This window comes from Hemicordylus capensis, chromosome 2 (genome assembly GCF_027244095.1).
Source record: "Hemicordylus capensis ecotype Gifberg chromosome 2, rHemCap1.1.pri, whole genome shotgun sequence".
NCBI classification, from domain to species: Eukaryota; Metazoa; Chordata; class Lepidosauria; order Squamata; family Cordylidae; genus Hemicordylus; species Hemicordylus capensis.
The window spans coordinates 227807981-227825376 of NC_069658.1; the positions used below are offsets into that span (position 1 = coordinate 227807981).

General features: G+C 44.6%; 1 protein-coding gene across 3 annotated transcripts; it reads right to left on the minus strand.

Moving 5' to 3' along the window:
• Nucleotides 1-139: 139 nt before the first annotated feature.
• LOC128345475 (zinc finger protein 383-like) lies at nt 140-17396 on the minus strand. Of its 3 annotated transcripts, none has more exons than XM_053297471.1 (8): nt 17007-17396; nt 10472-11180; nt 8857-9040; nt 8307-8761; nt 7968-8037; nt 5315-5397; nt 4936-5062; nt 140-2841 (listed from the first exon to the last, which is right to left on the minus strand). In XM_053297471.1, exons 2-8 carry the CDS (start codon nt 10709-10711, stop codon nt 1685-1687), a joined length of 2316 nt encoding a protein of 771 aa, XP_053153446.1. In that variant the 5' UTR covers nt 10712-11180; nt 17007-17396; the 3' UTR covers nt 140-1684. The 3 variants fall into 3 exon arrangements, with proteins under 3 accessions (XP_053153446.1, XP_053153447.1, XP_053153445.1); XM_053297472.1 differs by lacking the exon at nt 17007-17396 and adding an exon at nt 15026-15041; XM_053297470.1 differs by lacking the exon at nt 17007-17396 and adding an exon at nt 12540-12685.

The following is a 17396-nucleotide window of genomic DNA, read 5'->3' on the forward strand; positions in this document are numbered from 1 at the left end:
CATGAGCTATAGCCAGAGAAAACGTGCAACCTTCAGATAACTAGTGAAGTGGAGAAATACAAAAAGTATCAGACTGGGAAATCATTCAGGAGGCTTCGAGGCTTGTTTGATCATATTATTTCTTGCTGTGATCATGTAATAGCTGGTTTGGATTCTATTTATTTATTTAAAATATCTGTATCTTGCACCTTCACAAAAAGTCCAAAAACCGCTTACTACATTAAAATGTACAAAACAAGGAAACACCACATAAATAAATAAATAAATAAATAAAGTGTAGCGCCTCATGGCGTTTGGTGGGGAGAGCAGGATTAGTTCTCTCTCCCTGCACACGAGCAGTCACTCCTTGCTGGGTGGCCGGATTGGCTGCCCAGATGAGTGGCAGCTTCGGTCGGGTGCTCCAGTGCCCGCCCTCAGCTCGCTGGGAAACTCTGGGGCTTGGGGGAAGGGGAGTAGCACCACATGGTGCCCCGGGCCATGGAAGGCACCATGCAAGTGTGCAGTGCCTTCCTGGGCTCCCCCCTTACCTTTCCCTCACCCTGCAAGCAGCCACAGCTGACACACAATCAAAGAAACAAGGTTAATGGAGCGCTCACTCCGTTAACCTCGTTTAGCGGGAGGGATTTTTAGGCAGGCTAGCCACCGTGGGACCATCGGGTAGCCGTGGTTTTGATGACCACTAGAAAATGGGCTGGGGTGCCTTAGCCCGGTTTCTAGCGATTGTGGGAATAGCTTCAGGATCTAAGCAGTTGAAATCAAATAAAAACCCAGTTCATGAAACTGGGTGTTGGGTAGAACAGGTGCAGCCAACTCATTCTGTCCCCAGCATTTTATCAAGGATGGATGAAGAGCTGTCCTGTCCAGTTCCCTGCACCTACATGATCACTCTCCCCTCTTCTACTTTGATTGATCCATCCATCCTTCCCCAGCCTGCCAAGCCCTTTTTACTCCTAGGTGAAACAAGACCACATTTGCCAATGGACAGTGCGCCTGGCTTTCCTACCCTAACAGGGTGCTCCTCCTACGCCGATCTGAATCATTACAACAAGCCCACTGACTGCCAACCTCTCTGGATTTCAGATAAGTCTTTACCATAACAACCTGGAGATGCTGCCAGGGATTGAACCTGAAACCTTCTGAACTCTTACGTTATGGTGCCCTCATTAACTTGCTGTCCCCAAGGCTGCAGGCTGCTCGTGTGTGTGGAGAGTGGGCTAAGCCCGATCTCCCCGCTAACCCTCTCGAGACGGGTCTCACTGATCATGAGACCCGCCTCAATAGCTGTTTATACCACGTTGAGCATTTATAAGTTTGATTCAACAATGCATCGATTCTAGAGTTAGAGTTGAAACATCCAGAAAAGCCTTCATCTAACTATATGTATGATGTTGTTTGATGTCAATCATTAGACACAGATCTGCCCTTCAACTCTTCCCACTTCAAGCATGTCTGGGATTTGCAGAATTCAATCCTGTGTGGATTCTTTGATTTCTTCACCCTGCAATGAAATCCCTTTCTCTATGCTGAGGATTTTAACATTTCACCCTTAAGGCACTCCTTGATGAGTAATAAGGTTTGTCTTCTGACTCGAAGCTCTTTCCAGACCCTGAGCATTTATGCTCAGAGTGTGCATGCTCTGAGTTGTAGTAAGATTTTCCCGCTGACTGAAACGCTTCCCATGCTCTCAGCATATAAGTGCTTTTGCTCCTGTATGAATTCTGTGATGCTTAGTGAGGCTAATGCCCTGACTAAAGCTCTTTCCACATTGTGAACATGCAAATGACTTCTCCCCAGCGTGGACCCTTTGATGACCAGTAAGGTGCATCCTTTGGCTGAAGCCCTTTCTACTTTCTGGGTTTGCAAACAGCTTCTCCCCAGGGTGGATTGGGTGGTGTAAAAGAAGGCTTTTCCTGTGACGGAACTGCTTTCCACACTCTGAGCATGTAAATGGTTTATCTCCTGTGTGAACTCTTTGATGTGAGTCAAGGGCTACACTCTGACAGAAGCTCTTTCCACAATCTAAGCACGGATATGGTTTCTCTCCTGTGTGAGTTCTTTTGTGGGAAGTAAGGCTAGAGCTATGACTGAAGCTCTTTCCACACTCTGAGCATAGAAATGGCTTCTCCCCTGTGTGGATTCTTTGATGTGCAATAAGTTGCATCCTCCCCCTGAAGCTCTTTTCACAATCTAAGCACTGGTATGGTTTCTCTTCTGTGTGAGTGCTTTTGTGGTAAGACAGACTACTGCTATGACTGAAGTATTTGCCACACTCTGAGCATTTATGTGGTTTCTCCCCTGTGTGGGTTCCTTGATGGGAAGTAAGGTGTGAGCTCTTCCTGAAGCCCTTTCCACACACTGAGCACAAAAATGGCTTCTCCCCTGTGTGGATTCTTTGATGCTCAATAAGTGTTATCCTCCTCCTGAAGGTCTTTCCACACTCTGAGCATGGGAATGGTTTCTCCCCTGTGTGGATTCTTTGATGTGCAACCAGTTGTTCCCTCTGCCTGAAGCATTTTCCACACTCGGCACATGGAAACGGCTTCTCTCCTGTGTGGATTCTTTGATGCCTAGTAAAGCTTGTCTTGTGACTGAAACTCTTTCCACAATCTAAGCATGTGAATGGTTCTCCACCAGTGTGCACTCTTTGATGCATGCCAACGTTTGATTCACCATTTAAGATAGATCCATAACGAGGAAATGTATTCTTTGTGTTTCCTTCTTGGCTTGGAATTTCATGGAAGTCAGGGCCTTCCGGAACAAGGGTGTCCTCTCTCCCCTTCTGCTTGGCTTTAGTTTTCCTCCTCTGCATTTCACCTTCTTTTTTGCTCTCCCTCCTGTCACCTGCAGGAATAAAGAGAGCAACTTGGTCAGGGAGGAAAAAAATCCAGAATTCAGGGACCATTCATTTCTTTGTGAATGACACAAACAGAATAGACTTAGTTGGAAGACAGATCCTGCCACTTATTATTAATATTAGTATTTATATATCACTTTTCAACAAAGTCTCAAAGCATTTCCATACAAAAAAGAATAATAAGATAGTTCTCTGTCCCCCAAAGAACTCATAATCTAAGAAACATAAGGAATACACCAGAAGAAGCCACTGGGGCAGGACTCTCTGCTGGGCTGAACAGGGACAGAATCTGGTTTGGCAAACAGCATTCCTTAAGGTGTGAGGGTTTACATGTTATAGATAATCCAGAAGGGGACAGAGGAGATCCAGGAAAAGTACTAGTCAATCAAGGATGTCAAATGGCCATAAGACAGTTGCACACACCAATACCTTGACAGGGACACCACGTACAGGTGCTTACATGCCAATACAAGTAGCTTCCATGCCAAGATAGTCACCATCATAATCATCATCTTTGTTAGCCACCTCACAAAAAATTGTTCTCTGGGTGACTCACAACCGAGGATTAAAACATACAATAAAAACACATAACACATCAACATAACAGACAAAACAGGCAAAAAGAAAATACAAAATACAATACAAAGCAACTTAAAAACTCATTTTAAAATTAATTAAAAATCAGATCAAATCTGATGGCCGAGCTGGAATGCTTGGTTGCAAATGAAAGCACAGATATAATGGGCATAACGGAAACCTGGTGGAACAGTGAGAACCAGTGAGGCTTGGTTATACCATGATACAAACTCAACAGAAAGAATAGAGAGGGGCACACTGAGGGGCGGTGAAGTACTGTATATTAAAGAAGAGTTTAGACACTCATTCATGATCCCCATCTGAGAAGGAGAAGCACCCAGCCAGAGTAGGAGAGTTGGGCATACTCCCAATGGGCAATTGTGGGAACTCCAAAGATCAAGGTAGAAGGCGTGTGTCTGTTTTTTGTTAGGGCTTGTATCTGGCCATGTGGCTGCAGTTTCTGCCTAAAGAGAGAGTGGGCGGGGGCTAGCTGCTGGTGAATCAGAGCTTGTGGGAGGGGCCATATTCCTGGGGAGGCTGTTTGGCGCAATCTGTTCTCTTAAGACCAGGCGCAGGACAGGGAAGCCTTCTGAGAGTGTCAACAGGCATGGGGATCAAGGTGATCCAGTTGACATAGTATACCTGGACTTCCAAAAAGTTTTTGACAAAGTTCCCCACCAAAGGCTCTTGAGTAAACTTAGCAGTCATGGAATAAGGGCTCATGTGTGGGCTGGTAACTGGTTGAAGGACAGGAAACAGAGGGTAATAATCAACTGACAGTTTTCACAATGGAGGGAAGTAGGAAGTGGGGTCCCCCAACAATTGGTGGACCCCACTGGGACCAGTGTTCTTTTAAAAAATTTGTTTATTTGTCTGTTTGTCACATTTATATACCACCCTATATAAAAATCTTAGGGCAGTTTACAATCTAATCAAACCAAAACCTAAAAATCATATAAACAGATTAAAATTACCATCAATAAAACTTAATAAATGATCTAGAGGTTGGAGTAAGCAGAGAGGTGGCCAGATTCCCAGAAGACACTAAACTATTCAGGGTAGTGAAATCCAAAACAGATTATGAGGAGCTCCAAAGGGATCTCTCCAAACTGGAAGAGTGGGCAACAAAATGGCAAATGTGGTTCAATGACAGCAAAAATGAAGTGATGTACGTTGCGGTAAAAAATCCCAACTTCACATATATACTGATGAAGTCTGAACTCTTGGGTGACTAGGTGAGGGATCTTGGGGTTGTGGTCAACAGCCTGTTGAAAGTGTCAACCCAGTGTGTGGCAGCTGGGGAAAAGACAAATTATATGCTAGGGATCATTGGGAAGGCGATTGAAATGAAAACTCATGTTCCATTGATGGCCAGCTCCTGCCAGAATGAGGCCAGTCAGGTTTCAAGAGGGAGGAAGTGCCAGAGTCTGGGGCCAAGAAGGCCCTGCCCTGCCGCCAACTGGACCTCTGGAGAGAGCAGGATGCATATGCGCCAGTCAACTTACCTAGAGGGGCCAGGTTCCTCCAGTTCACCTCCATGACTTCCCTGTGCAGAGCCCTTTGGCCTGGGTCCAGCAGAGCCCACTCCTCTTTGGAGAAACACACAGACACCTCCTCAAAAGTCACTGAAGCCTGAAAGGAGAAGGAAATATTTTCTTCTATACAGATAATGTAACACTCCAACAAGACAGAAAAAGTTAGATGGCTGGAGGTTCTCTTGTGGGACTCAAAGGTTAATCAGTGGCCTTCAAAGCTTTCCGAGTGGGCCGTTTTGGCAGGAGCAGAGGGAGGGAGGCAGCTTCCTCCAGGCCCCAAGAGATATGCAGGGGGCAGAGTCCCCTCCCCGCCCTCACCTGTCCCTCACCCCCATGATCCTTCCCTTGCCTGGTCCAACTGCACAGTCACTGTTTCCCCTCCAGCAGAAAGAAGAGAAGGTCTTGAGTGATTCACCAGTGTTGCTCCATCACCTGTGAGGGGGATAAGGAGATTAGAATCCATGTAATCCCATCAGAACGTAAGAAAAGCCCTGCTGGATCAGGACAAAGGCCATCTGGTCAAGCATCCTGATTCTGTTATATTATTTGTAAAATGCGTACTGTTTTATTGTAAATGTTTGCTGGTCAATGACCGAATAAACTTATCTAGCTATCTCCTGCTTCACATGGTGACTAATCAGGCCCATCTGGGAATCCTACAAGTGAGAGAAAGCAGACAACCACCCCCTCCCTTGGGGTTCCCTAGCATCTAGTGTTCAGGGGCATGCCCCCTCTGATCCTCGTGGAAATATACAGCAACCAAGGCTAGTAGCTATTGATAGCCCTATCCTCCATCAATTTGTGTAATCACTTTTTAAACCCATCTAGACTGGTGTCCATCACCACATCTGGCAGCAGCAAATTCCTGGCTTAACTATATAGTGTGGGAAAAAGTATTTTCTTTTGTCCTGAATCTCCCAGCATTTTGCTTCAACGGCTGGCCCTGGGTTGTAATATTATGAGAGGGGGAGAAAAAGTGCTCTTTATCCACTTGATCCACACCACATATCATTTTGTACACCTATATCATGTCCTCCCTTACCCATTTTCTTTTTCATACAAACCACACACCCCCACACTGTAGTCTTTCCTCATAGGGGAGCCACTCCAACCCCCTATATCATTTTGCTTGCTCTTTTCTGAACCCACTAGGTTCTTGGCCCAGGCACAGTCCTGGTACTAACACAGAAAACTCAAGAAGGGACCTGAATCCTTCAGAGGCTGCCTTCTCCTACAAATTTCCATTTGCACCTCTGAGGTCCCCCAGAGGGGCCTGGTTTTGCATCCTTCAATTTCCAGAAGCTAAATCCAAGAGGGTGCAGAGAAGTGCTTGCTCTGTTGTGGTCCCACTGCCACTCACCCTGCAACCCCGGGATATTGCAAGCAAGAATGTGGATATTCCACAGGGAGAATGATGCCCCCCTCCTATCTCTGCTCTCATCCCCAGGTGAAAACCTTGCACCACTCTAAGGCACCTACTGGCTTTGATTCTGTGCCTGATTGTATTGTGCCAATCCTTACAAAGCAACACAGGAAGCTGCCTTGTATTTTTAGATGACCTCCAGCCTCAGAGACAAGATGCTTCTCAATACCAGTTGCAGGGGAGCAACAGCAAGAAAGAGGGCATGCACATAACTCTTGCCTGTGGTCTTCCCAGAGGCATCTGGTGGGCCACTGTAGGAAACAGGATACTGGACTAGACAGGCCTTGGGCTTTCCTTATGTTCTTATACCGAGTCAGATTATTGGTCCATCAAACTCAGTATTGTCTTCACTGACAGTGGCTCTCCAAGGTTTCTCCCAGCTCTATCTGGAGATGCTGCCAGGGAGTGAACCTGGGAGCTTCTGCCTGCAAGCAGGCAGATATTCTACCACTGAGCTACGGCCCCATCGCTTATAAGGGGAATATCCTACAGCATTCACAAGGACAGGGTTAATATGCCCCATAATCTTACAGCATTCATATGTAGTCCCCGTCTAAATGCAAACCAAAGTGGACCCTGCTTGGCAAAGAAGGGGACAATTTGATTTATTTGTTTATTTGTGTGTGTGTGTGTGTGTATGTGTGTGTGTGTGTGTGTGTATATATATATATATATATATATATATATATATGAATGACGGTATAAAAAATAAAAATGACGGTATAAAAATTACGACGTATAAATTATGAAATTACGACTATAAAAATTATGAAAATTATGGAAATTAAAAATTAATATTATGAAATTACAACGTATAAAATGACAGTATAAAAAATTATATTTTTATTTCACGATAGGGTTAATATGCCCCATAATCTTACAGCATTCATATGTAATTCCCATCTAAATGCAAACCAAGATGGACCCTGCTTGGCAAAGAACGGGACAATTTGATTTGTTTATTTTTATTTATTTGATTTATATACCACCCTTCCTAAAGTGGCTCAAGGCGGTTTACACCAAGATAAATAAATAAATAAACACTAATTAAAATAAAAAACTATTGATAAGCAGATTAAAATTAACATTAAAACTAAATATAATTAAATTCATGCTCACTATCACAAGACTAGCTCTCCTCCCAAAAAGGCTCACCTCAGATGGGACCCAAACCCACAATCCCTGGCTTAGGAAACCAATGCCCTATCCATTTGGATAAAAATCCTTCGATTTGTCTATGTCACTCTGTGCACTTAATTGATGTAAAATAAATACATATGCAAATAATAAAATGCATGGAAAACGTATAACAAAGTACACACTTTCTATTTCCGCTCCTTGTGTATGTGTGTGTGGGGGGAAATCCCTCCTACCACCAGGCATAATGCTAGTTTGGATCTATAAATGTGTAGAAAATAAACTCTTAATGTGTAGAAAATAAACTCAGTTTTAAAGTGGGAGAAAAGCTGGAAGTGAGTGTTCCCACTCACCCTTGCCACCACCCACCAGGAACAAAGGGAACATTAAAGCATCCAGAGAAAGAGGAAGACCATGTTGAAATACCCCCATTCATCCTTACCTACACTTTTGTCACCCTCCTGTACAATCCTGCTGAATTCCAGTGTCTGCCCGGCAACCGCTGGACCCTCCTTTGAGTTAGAAAGAACAGTTAAAAGGAATATGGAAAGGAATGAGAAAAGAAATAGTGACGGCAAAGGCCAAGTGCGGGGAGGCTAGGATAGCCGTCCTGGGATGAGAAGATCCCATGGTTTATCCCAGAAAAATATCTCTCAGAGTTATCTATCTGAGGAAGATATCTCACCAGGGAAGAGAAAAAACTTGGGCAAATGGTCAGATTTATTAGGACATTTTTGTCCACACCACGTTGAGACTACCAGAAAGAAAGAGATATTTTCACCTGCTGGTCTTCTTGCCTCTTGTCCTCTGCCTGGCTCAGAAAGAAACCTTCTGCCAGGGCCACTGCCTGGGAACTGGTCTCTGCTCCACATTCTCTGACCCAGCTCTCCATCTCCAGGGGCAGGATGGCCAGGAACTGCTCCAGGACCACCAGGTCCAAGATCTGAGCTTTTGTGTGTCTTTCTGGCTTCAGCCACTGGTGGCAAAGGCTGTGGAGTCGGCTGCAAGCCTCTCGGGGCCCCTCAGCCTCCTGATAGCAGAACTGTCTGAAGCGCTGGCGCTGGGCATCTGAGCTGGTAGTATCCTCACCCAGGATCTTCTGCACGGTTCTTTCCCAGAACCCCTCAGTGCTCTCAACCTCAATTTCATCAACATCTTTTCCTGCTTCAGGGCCAGCCTTTCTCAGCATCTTCTTTAGAGTTGTATGAATCTCCCTTTCCAGTGTAGACAGAGGTTCTGAAATGAGTGTATATTCAATGAATGGCAAAAATCTTTGTGAAATGAATCAGTCTGTACGTTTTTGTGTCAATAAATACGTGTTCCCTGCATACCTGTCATCCCAGTGGCACTGTAAGTTATGGCTCCCTGGAATAGTTTCCTGGTTGTTCTGTTTAGGTAGGATGGGGCAGATCCAGCAGACTGGCAGTCAAAAATATGGGGCAGAACGTTCTTCTTCACTCGTAAATGTGTTCCTATCAGTTTGTGCTCAGTGAAATTTTCCATGTCCTCTTGCAACTACCAGTAAAACAGAAATAGACTTATGGTGTGTGCTACACCAGTATTTTCATGAAAAAAATCACTCAGCAACGCAGAATGCTGGCATGAGTCGCTTCAGGGGTTCCTAACCTGTAAAACTCCAGATGTCGCTGAACTACAACCCCAGGCTAGCCACAATAAATTGTAGCTGGGGATGATGGGAGTTGTAGTTCTACAACATCTGGAATACCACAGGTTGGGAACCCCTGGCTTATTTCAGTAAAGAGATTCAACAATACACACACCAACAGAGAAATACAAGCTGAAGGTGGCAGCAGGGCCGGCCCCTCTTACTCGGCATTGTTTTCTGATGGACAAGAACCTACTTTCCCCTTACCCTGTCAGATTTCAATAACGGGGTAATGTTGTATGATGGACTAGACCAGGGCTTCCCAACCTATGGTACTCCAGAAGTTGATGAACTACAACTCCCAACATCCCCAGCCACAATGAATTGTAGCTGGTTCAGCAACTCTTGGGAACCCCTGGACTAGACCATAACGTTTTGTTACTCTGTCATATTTCAGTATGGAGTAACCTTTTCTGATGAGTAAAGTTTTCTGATGGGTAATGGGCAGATTCCAGATGGTGTCACTTGGAGACTGTTGCTCTTCAAAATCTGAACTTTTATATGGTGTCCCCCAGGACTCCATACTGTCTCCAATGCTGTTTAACATCTACATGAAACCGCTGGGAGAGGTCATCAGGAGAGTTGGTGCAGGTTGTTATCAGTATGCTAATTTTAAAAAAGTCTCTAAAGACTTATTTTTTCGCCCAAGATTTTTTACTTGACTGTGGTTTTAAATTTAACAGGGCTGCTGTGAGGAGAAACATAACCACGTCCACTACTCTGGGCCCCTTCCCCATATGAGGTACAAGGGTGGGAGGTGGCAAAAGCCAGATAGGAGCCCTGAGGCCTAGCAGTTCTGAGGTAAAATGAAGAAGGCGGACGCTGTCAGAAAGAAGCAGGCACAGTGAAGGAGCCAGGACCTAAGTGATAGGGGAACAGGCCCATTCTACCTCAAAGATAGGAGTTACACCATTCAAGTGCAATGGTTGCCCTTTATTTTCAAGACATTTCTTGTTCCCTGGGGGCAGTGGGCAGATTTCACCAGCCCTGACAGAAGTCTTTCTCAGCTGTTTTCAGGATTAAAGCAGGGGATACTGACCCCTACCTTCTCCACAGCTGTTCCCCTTCTTTAAAAGGAGAAGAAAAATCAAATTAAAATATGCATAAAAGAATGTTGGAGGATATTTATATTTATTCATTTAAAAGACTTGTATGCCACCATTCTTCATACATGAATTCATGCATACCTGACAACATGTTGGCAGGTATGGTCCATGGGCTTACAATAAAACATTTTTTAAAGAAACTATCATAAACATTTATGAGTTATTTGTACTTACATTGAAATGGTCCTGACACACGAACAACACGGATTTCTCACTGAACAACTTTTCTCTTCTCATAGCATCTACCCATGCTTTCCGTCGCTTCTTTTCCGCTGGTACATGCACAAATATTTTTTCCGGTGTACTTTTTGTTGTGCTCTTGCACAATGGTACGATGCACCACTTGTACCTTCTGGATTTTTCAAAATTATTGTTGTTTTGGCCCAAATTATTACTAGAATTGTCACTCTCCATGCTCACTAACAAGGCCTCAAAGAGAGACAGGCAGTTGGGATGTCACAGCACGTACAACAGGGCTTCTGTTTTGGGGAGCGTGGGGAATTCCAATGGGAACTTCAAGAGTCCATTCAACTCTCCAAAATGGAAACTTCAAGACTCAATTTCAGCTGTGTAGAAATGGAGTCTGTTTCTATTATTGGAGATTTCAGCAAAAAAAGAATACCAGATGAGTTGGAAGCGCTTTCTGGTGTGAACTGAACAATGCCATTTTTAAGAGAAATCTTCAGTGGCATCAAGGTCTCGTCCTGTGAAGCCTTGCTCCTCCTCCCTGGTGTCTGGCGGCAAACCCTGCCCAGATGTGCACATCTGTTAAGCCCTGCAAAGCCCACACATTTCTCTGCCTCTAAACTCTAGTTCTTTGTGGGCAGGGAGATTGTTTACTAGCAATGTTGGATGATTCCAGATAACACCTGGGGTCTTCTCCCTGTAGGGAAAAAAATGTCAAGACTCAAGGAGAAATTAGAAACAGGTGTGTGTCTGTCAGTCTGTCACCTGAGACCCCCAGACTTCCCCCAGATGTTGTCACACAGTGGGACCACTTGCTTTTCTTCTGCCCCCAGAAGCCCTCTTCTGAATCTGTGCAGACACTTGTACTCTTTCCTTGATTTCTCTCCCAGCATGGCCTCCTCATAAAACCGGTTTCAGAGTATTCAAATTCAAGGGAAAGGACTTTAGTTCTTTCCCGAGAATCTGCTGCCAAGACCCCAAACTTGAAAACTCTGCTGATTTACTCCTGCTGCTTGACGCACTCTTATAGCTCTATCCAGCATCAGATTAGGGTCTTCTAGCACTTGCCTATGTAAACGGGTATCCAGAATATCTACCGGTAGCAGAATTTGCTCTCTTATTAAAGAATCATTCAACTCTCCAGAACTACAAGTTGAACTTTTAACCCTTAGATCTGAAACATTTAAAAAAAAACCTCCATCCTGTTGATACCTTGATCTAAATTTGTACCTTTCAACTGTCTCATTGCTTTTAGAAAGGTAATACTCCTCAAACTTTGTCATCAATGCTTCCTAGTTAACTCTCTCCTCCTCTGACCGCTCAAATGAACTGCACAAGTTCAGAGCAGCAGATCCTGCAACATTCAGGAAAATGGCTATTTTCTGCACCTCAGGCTTATCAGCTAACGGTGTGGAAATATCTGCAATTCCTGCTTAAGTCGTTGCAGCCTCAAGAGAGAGGGTGGGTAGACAGTGGGCAAGGAGTGTTCAAATATTAATATTCCACTTTATATGATCGTATATTTCTACCCACCCTTACCATGTTGTGACTATGATTGTAACTTCACAAGAAATATGTATACACTAATTCTGTTTATTAAAAAGTAACAACAAAAGCCATGAGGTCATACAGGAGCCCTCAACCTGTGCGCCTCCAGATGTCACTGAACTACAACTCCCATCATCCCCAGCTACAATTCATTGTGGTTGGGGATGATGAGAGCTGTAGTTCAGCCACATCTCGAGTAACCGAGGTTGGGAATCCCTTTCTTAAGAGATCAACCACCACTATCAACAGAACTGAACTGAACTGTGCCCTCCTCCACCACCATGATTTCATATCATTTAACGATACAGTAACACTTCAGTCACTAGAGGAACCCTGAATGGGCCAGCTGAACCTCCCTGATGCACCTGGGGATCCCCTCATTCTCCCCTCCCCTCTCCAAGTTCAGAGCTGCCTTCTCGCTCCTCTGCTCCTCCACCCACTGCCTGCTCCCTTCCAGAGCCTCCCTCTCCACTTCCCTGCCTTTGCATTTCTGCAGCACCCCAAATACCCTTTGCACGCGCCTGCTGGTGTTGTCCCCTCGGAATCGGATGCTACACGATAATTAAAGCCTCAGTGAGGCGGGCGGGGGAGAAGGAAGTGACGTCCCCAGCTTCTACTTTTTTTCCTCTCTAGGAACGGAGATACTCTCTCCCTTAGATTGACTCTTTTGAGAAAGGCAAAGGGGGTGCGGCTTTTTGCTCCCGATCAGACACGTGCAGGGATGTGAGTGAAGCGTAGCCTTTGCGGATGAAGCAGATAGAGACAACACCATCGGTTTCCTTTCGCAGCGGGGTGGAGTGGACCAGACCGAACGGCTTAAAATAAATAAGACAGGGCAGGACTCGCTCTTCCTGAGGGAATTAGAGGTAGAAAAGGACGCTGGATCGGAGGCGGCAGACCCTTGTTCTTTCTCAGAGGGAACAGAGGACAGCAAAGCAAGAGCGTGTGTGGCTGTGAGTGGTTTTTGCTTTGGCGTCTTTGCGTGATTTCAGAGACAATAGCATATGCTTCTGCCGCAAGGGAAGCAAAGCCCCTCACCGGCCGCAGTCATTGGATGTCTTCCACCTCTTCCCTGCCTTAGGTGTGTTGATGTGCAAAGACTCAGTCATAGGAACGTAGGAAACTGTCTTGTACCGAGTCAGAGCCTTGGTCCATCAAGCTCAATATTGTCTACACAGACTGGCAGCGGCTTCACCAAGGTTACAGGCGAGTGTCTCTCTCAGCCCTATTTGGAGGGAGGGAGGAAACTTGGAATCTTCTGCGCGCAAGTATGTGGCATCAACCCCTCAGGGGAATATCTTACAGTGCTGCTCATGTAGACTACTGCACATGTAGTCTCCCATTCAAATGCAAACCAGGGTGGGCCCTGCTTAGCAAATCAGACAGTTCATGCTTGCTAGCCACCTAATGGCACAGTGGGGAAATGGACAACCCATTAACATGGCAGTTTTTCAAGTCTGTGCCCCAACAACCGATGCAGAAGAAGAGGAAGTTCCGGAGTTTTATGCTCAAGTTCAGTCTGAAATTGACAGAACATGGAAGCAAGATGTGCTGGTGGTGGTTGGAGACTGGAATGCCAAAGTTGGAAATGGTAAGGAGGAAAACACAGTCGGACTGTATGGCGTAGGAAACAGAAATGGAGCAGGAGAATGACTTATTCGTTTCTGCCAAGCCAATGATCTCTTCATTGCGAACACATTTTCCAAATAACCAAAGCGACGCCTATACACATGGACATCTCCAGATGGTGTACACAGAAATAAAATTTATTACATTACTGGTCTAAGGTGGTGGAAGAGCTCGGTTATATCATTTATTTATATTTATTTATTTATTTTAACAAATTTGTACACCGCCTGTGCATGACACCAGCACGCACATAGCCTCACATGTGCGATGGCCATTTGCGTAGTTATAAATAAATAAATGTTGGAAATAGAGGATGCCACTGCTGCTGAACTGTTTCAAAATCAAAACCAGGCAACCTCCCCTTTGCCTTCACCTCAAAAACCCAAATGCCGTTTAACAGAAAAGCAACAAGAACTAAAGCAAAACATAACTGAGCACATGAAGCAAACAACCACCAGGGTTCGACTTCCAGCACTAATAGCCCCATGTCACAATGGGGCTGAGAGAGAGGGCAAGACAGGGAGAGCTGCAGCAAACAGAACTGGGGGAACAGCTAAGTTGGGTGTGGCAGGAAACAGGAAGCCAGGTCAGGAAGGGGGCGGGGCTGGAAGTCCACTTTAAGCCCTGTCAGCTCTGCACTGGGGTATTTAAAGACAAGACAGCTGATGCTGAGGGGCTGCTTCTGAGTAGGGGAGCCAGGAGTTCTCCAGGAGAGGGAACTGGCAGAATGCAGCAGGCCAGGAGGAGGACTCAGGTGGCAAGCTAACCTCCTCCCCTGGCTGTCCCTGAGGCTGACTTTTTGGGGTTGCTCCAGTCATTCTGGAGTTTAAGACGGGCTAGGAGTCCACCTCGTCCCCTGAGAGTCTGACACTATGTAAACTGCTTTGGGAACTTTTGTTGAAAAGCGGTATATACATATTCATCATATTGGTATTTGTTGGCATATGTCTTGGGGTGGGGAGCCTGAGTGGTGATGGTGAGCATGAATCCCCCCTTGCTAAGCAGGGCTTGCCTTGGTTTGCCTGTGGATGGGTGACAACATGGGAGTGCTGGCTACCCCTTTGCATGCATGGGGCATTCTGGGGAGCCCCCCCGGCACCAGGAGGCTTGTTGTAGCCTCCCAGTTGGGGGGTTACTCATAAGTCGGCCACACACAAGTAGTTAACCCACTTTTGTGGCACGCCTGTGCCCAAAACCTGGGTTAATCAGATGGCTACCCAAGAGGGTTTGTCGCCGTTCAGCCCAGTTCCCACACACACACTGTGGGAACCAGGCTTGGCTCCCTTAGCCGGGTTCCCACTGTGCGTGAGAACAGCCTCAAAGATTTGTTAAAAGGAGGGAAATGAAATCTTTGGTTTTCTGCACCTCATTCATCTTCCGGAACCGCACAACATACTTCTGGTTGTTGAATTGTATATCCTGCGGTGTCTGTCTTCTAAACCCCCAAATTTCACTCCGATGACAGTACCAACTACTTCAAAATGTCAAGTTCAGCTGCCAGGTCCCCATTCTTATCGAAATATAAACTGTCCATTGAAATATTGTAAAACCACAAGTTTCTCAAGAAAGGGTGAAGCTGCAATGACAGAGAAAAGGTGAACTTGATTCACTTATATGGATAATCAATAAAATATACCATATGAAACAATTAAAAGGCCCAAACAGCAAGCGGAGTCCATCACATGGACAAAATTTAAAGCAACCAGCAGGCACTATAAGGGCAGACAATCTAAAGTTAAGAACATAAGAACAGCCATGCTGGACTAGGCCCAAGGCCTATCTAGACCAGCATCCTGTTTCACACAGTGGCCAGATGCTTCTGGGAAGCCCATGGGCAAGAGCTGAGGGTGTGCCCCTTCTATTGCTGCTGTCCTCTTTGCCAAGGGTTACAAATGATTTGAAGCATATGAAGGGAAAGCATAAAGGAGGAGTTTTGCAAACAAAGATGTTGGTTTTGGCTAAAGAAGGAAATACAGCAAAGCGTAAGATTGAAGAGGCCATGTATATTAAACAGCTGCAACCTACTATCAATGTTAGGGAAGAAATGAACAATGCAATGAAATTTATTGCTCTATAAAAGGATTCAAAACTTGTTTTATATAGTCATCTCCTCCTTCCTCCTCTTCCCAATTCTTGGACTGGTTATTTAGCTTCAGTTGCTGCTGTTCTCAATCTATGTAATCTCAAGCTATTTAATTCCAGCTGTTTGAGATAGAGCATTGAGAATGATGTTTTAACATTGAAATGCATTTGCTCAAGTTTGTAAGATCTTTGTTTCTATTTGTGTTACCTACACATTAAAGAGGTCTTAAAATCTTGACTTCAGTGAATTCAAAATGTGGCAGCCAGATTGGTCTCCGGGTAACCCAGAGAGACCACATTATGCCTGTTCCTAAACAGCGGCACTGGCTATTGATACGTTTCCAGGCAAAGTACAAAGTGCTGGTTATTACTCATGTTCCCTCTAACAAAGATTCTCAGATGTTATTCACTACAACTCCCAGCATCTCTAGCTGTAATGGAATTGATGTAAACCACCCTGAGCCATTTTTGGAAGGGAGATATATAAAACAAACAAACAAATTATTTTAATTTGTTTTTCTTTCTTCTCAACTACAGTTATATCTGGTGTATTGTGTGGCAGATGTTTGTTAGTAGTCAGAAGTCTGAACATTTGCAAAAAATACAAGCTACCTGTAGCCAAAAATTGGTGGTACCATAAAATTGAAAAAGTTGAAGAAAATGAAGATGCAAAAATATTATGGGACTTCCGACTTTAACTTCCAAGTTAAAATAATCGACATAGCAATACCAGGGGATAGCAGAATAGAAGAAAAATAAATAGAAAAATCACAAAATACAAAGATCTACAAATTGAAATTGAAAGGCTGTGGCAGAAGAAGACCAAAATAATCCCAGTGGTAATTGGCACCCTGGGTGCAGTTCCAAAAGACCTTGAAGAGCACCTCAACACTATAGGGGCCACAGAAATCACCATCAGCCAGTTACAAAAAGCAACTTTACTGGGAACAGCCTATATTCTGCGACGATATCTATAACAACAGCAACAACATTGACAATAAAATTCAGCCATCCCAGGTCCTTGGGAAGGACTCGATGTCTGGATAAAACAAACCAGTCAATAACACTTGTCTGACTGTGTAAATAAATAAATAAATAAATACATACATACATACATACATAATGTTTACACAGTCAGACAGGTGTTATTGACTGGTTTGTTTTATCCAGACATCATCATCATCATCATCATCATCATCATTTTATTAATTTGTTTACTATACCCCTGATTGTAACTGCCAGCAGAGCTGTCTGTGAGACGTACCTGCCATGGCCGTACCTTCTGCAGTTCCAACCAGCCTCCACTAGCTGTCACCTTCTGCCTGGATCTAGAGGAGTAGGCTGCATCTAGAGCCTTGGCCACAGCCTGGACAGTGTTGTAAGTGCTGTAGCTGTCTTGAGACAGCGTTTTCTCAACCACATCCTGGGACAGGCTCTCCAGTCTCTCTTTCTCTCTGCATCTTGTCCGGCCTTTCACAGACAATTCAGGCTTTGAATAGAAACAACGAAATGCTTTCTTCCCAAAAAGCTGAACAGCAGAGAAAAATGTTGGGAAATTCTCATATATTGGCCTTTTCTCTCTCTGGATTAAGAAGGAAAAAAGAACATGCATTTGCTGGAAGGAAAAAAAGGTTCTTCTGAAACATGGTCAAGG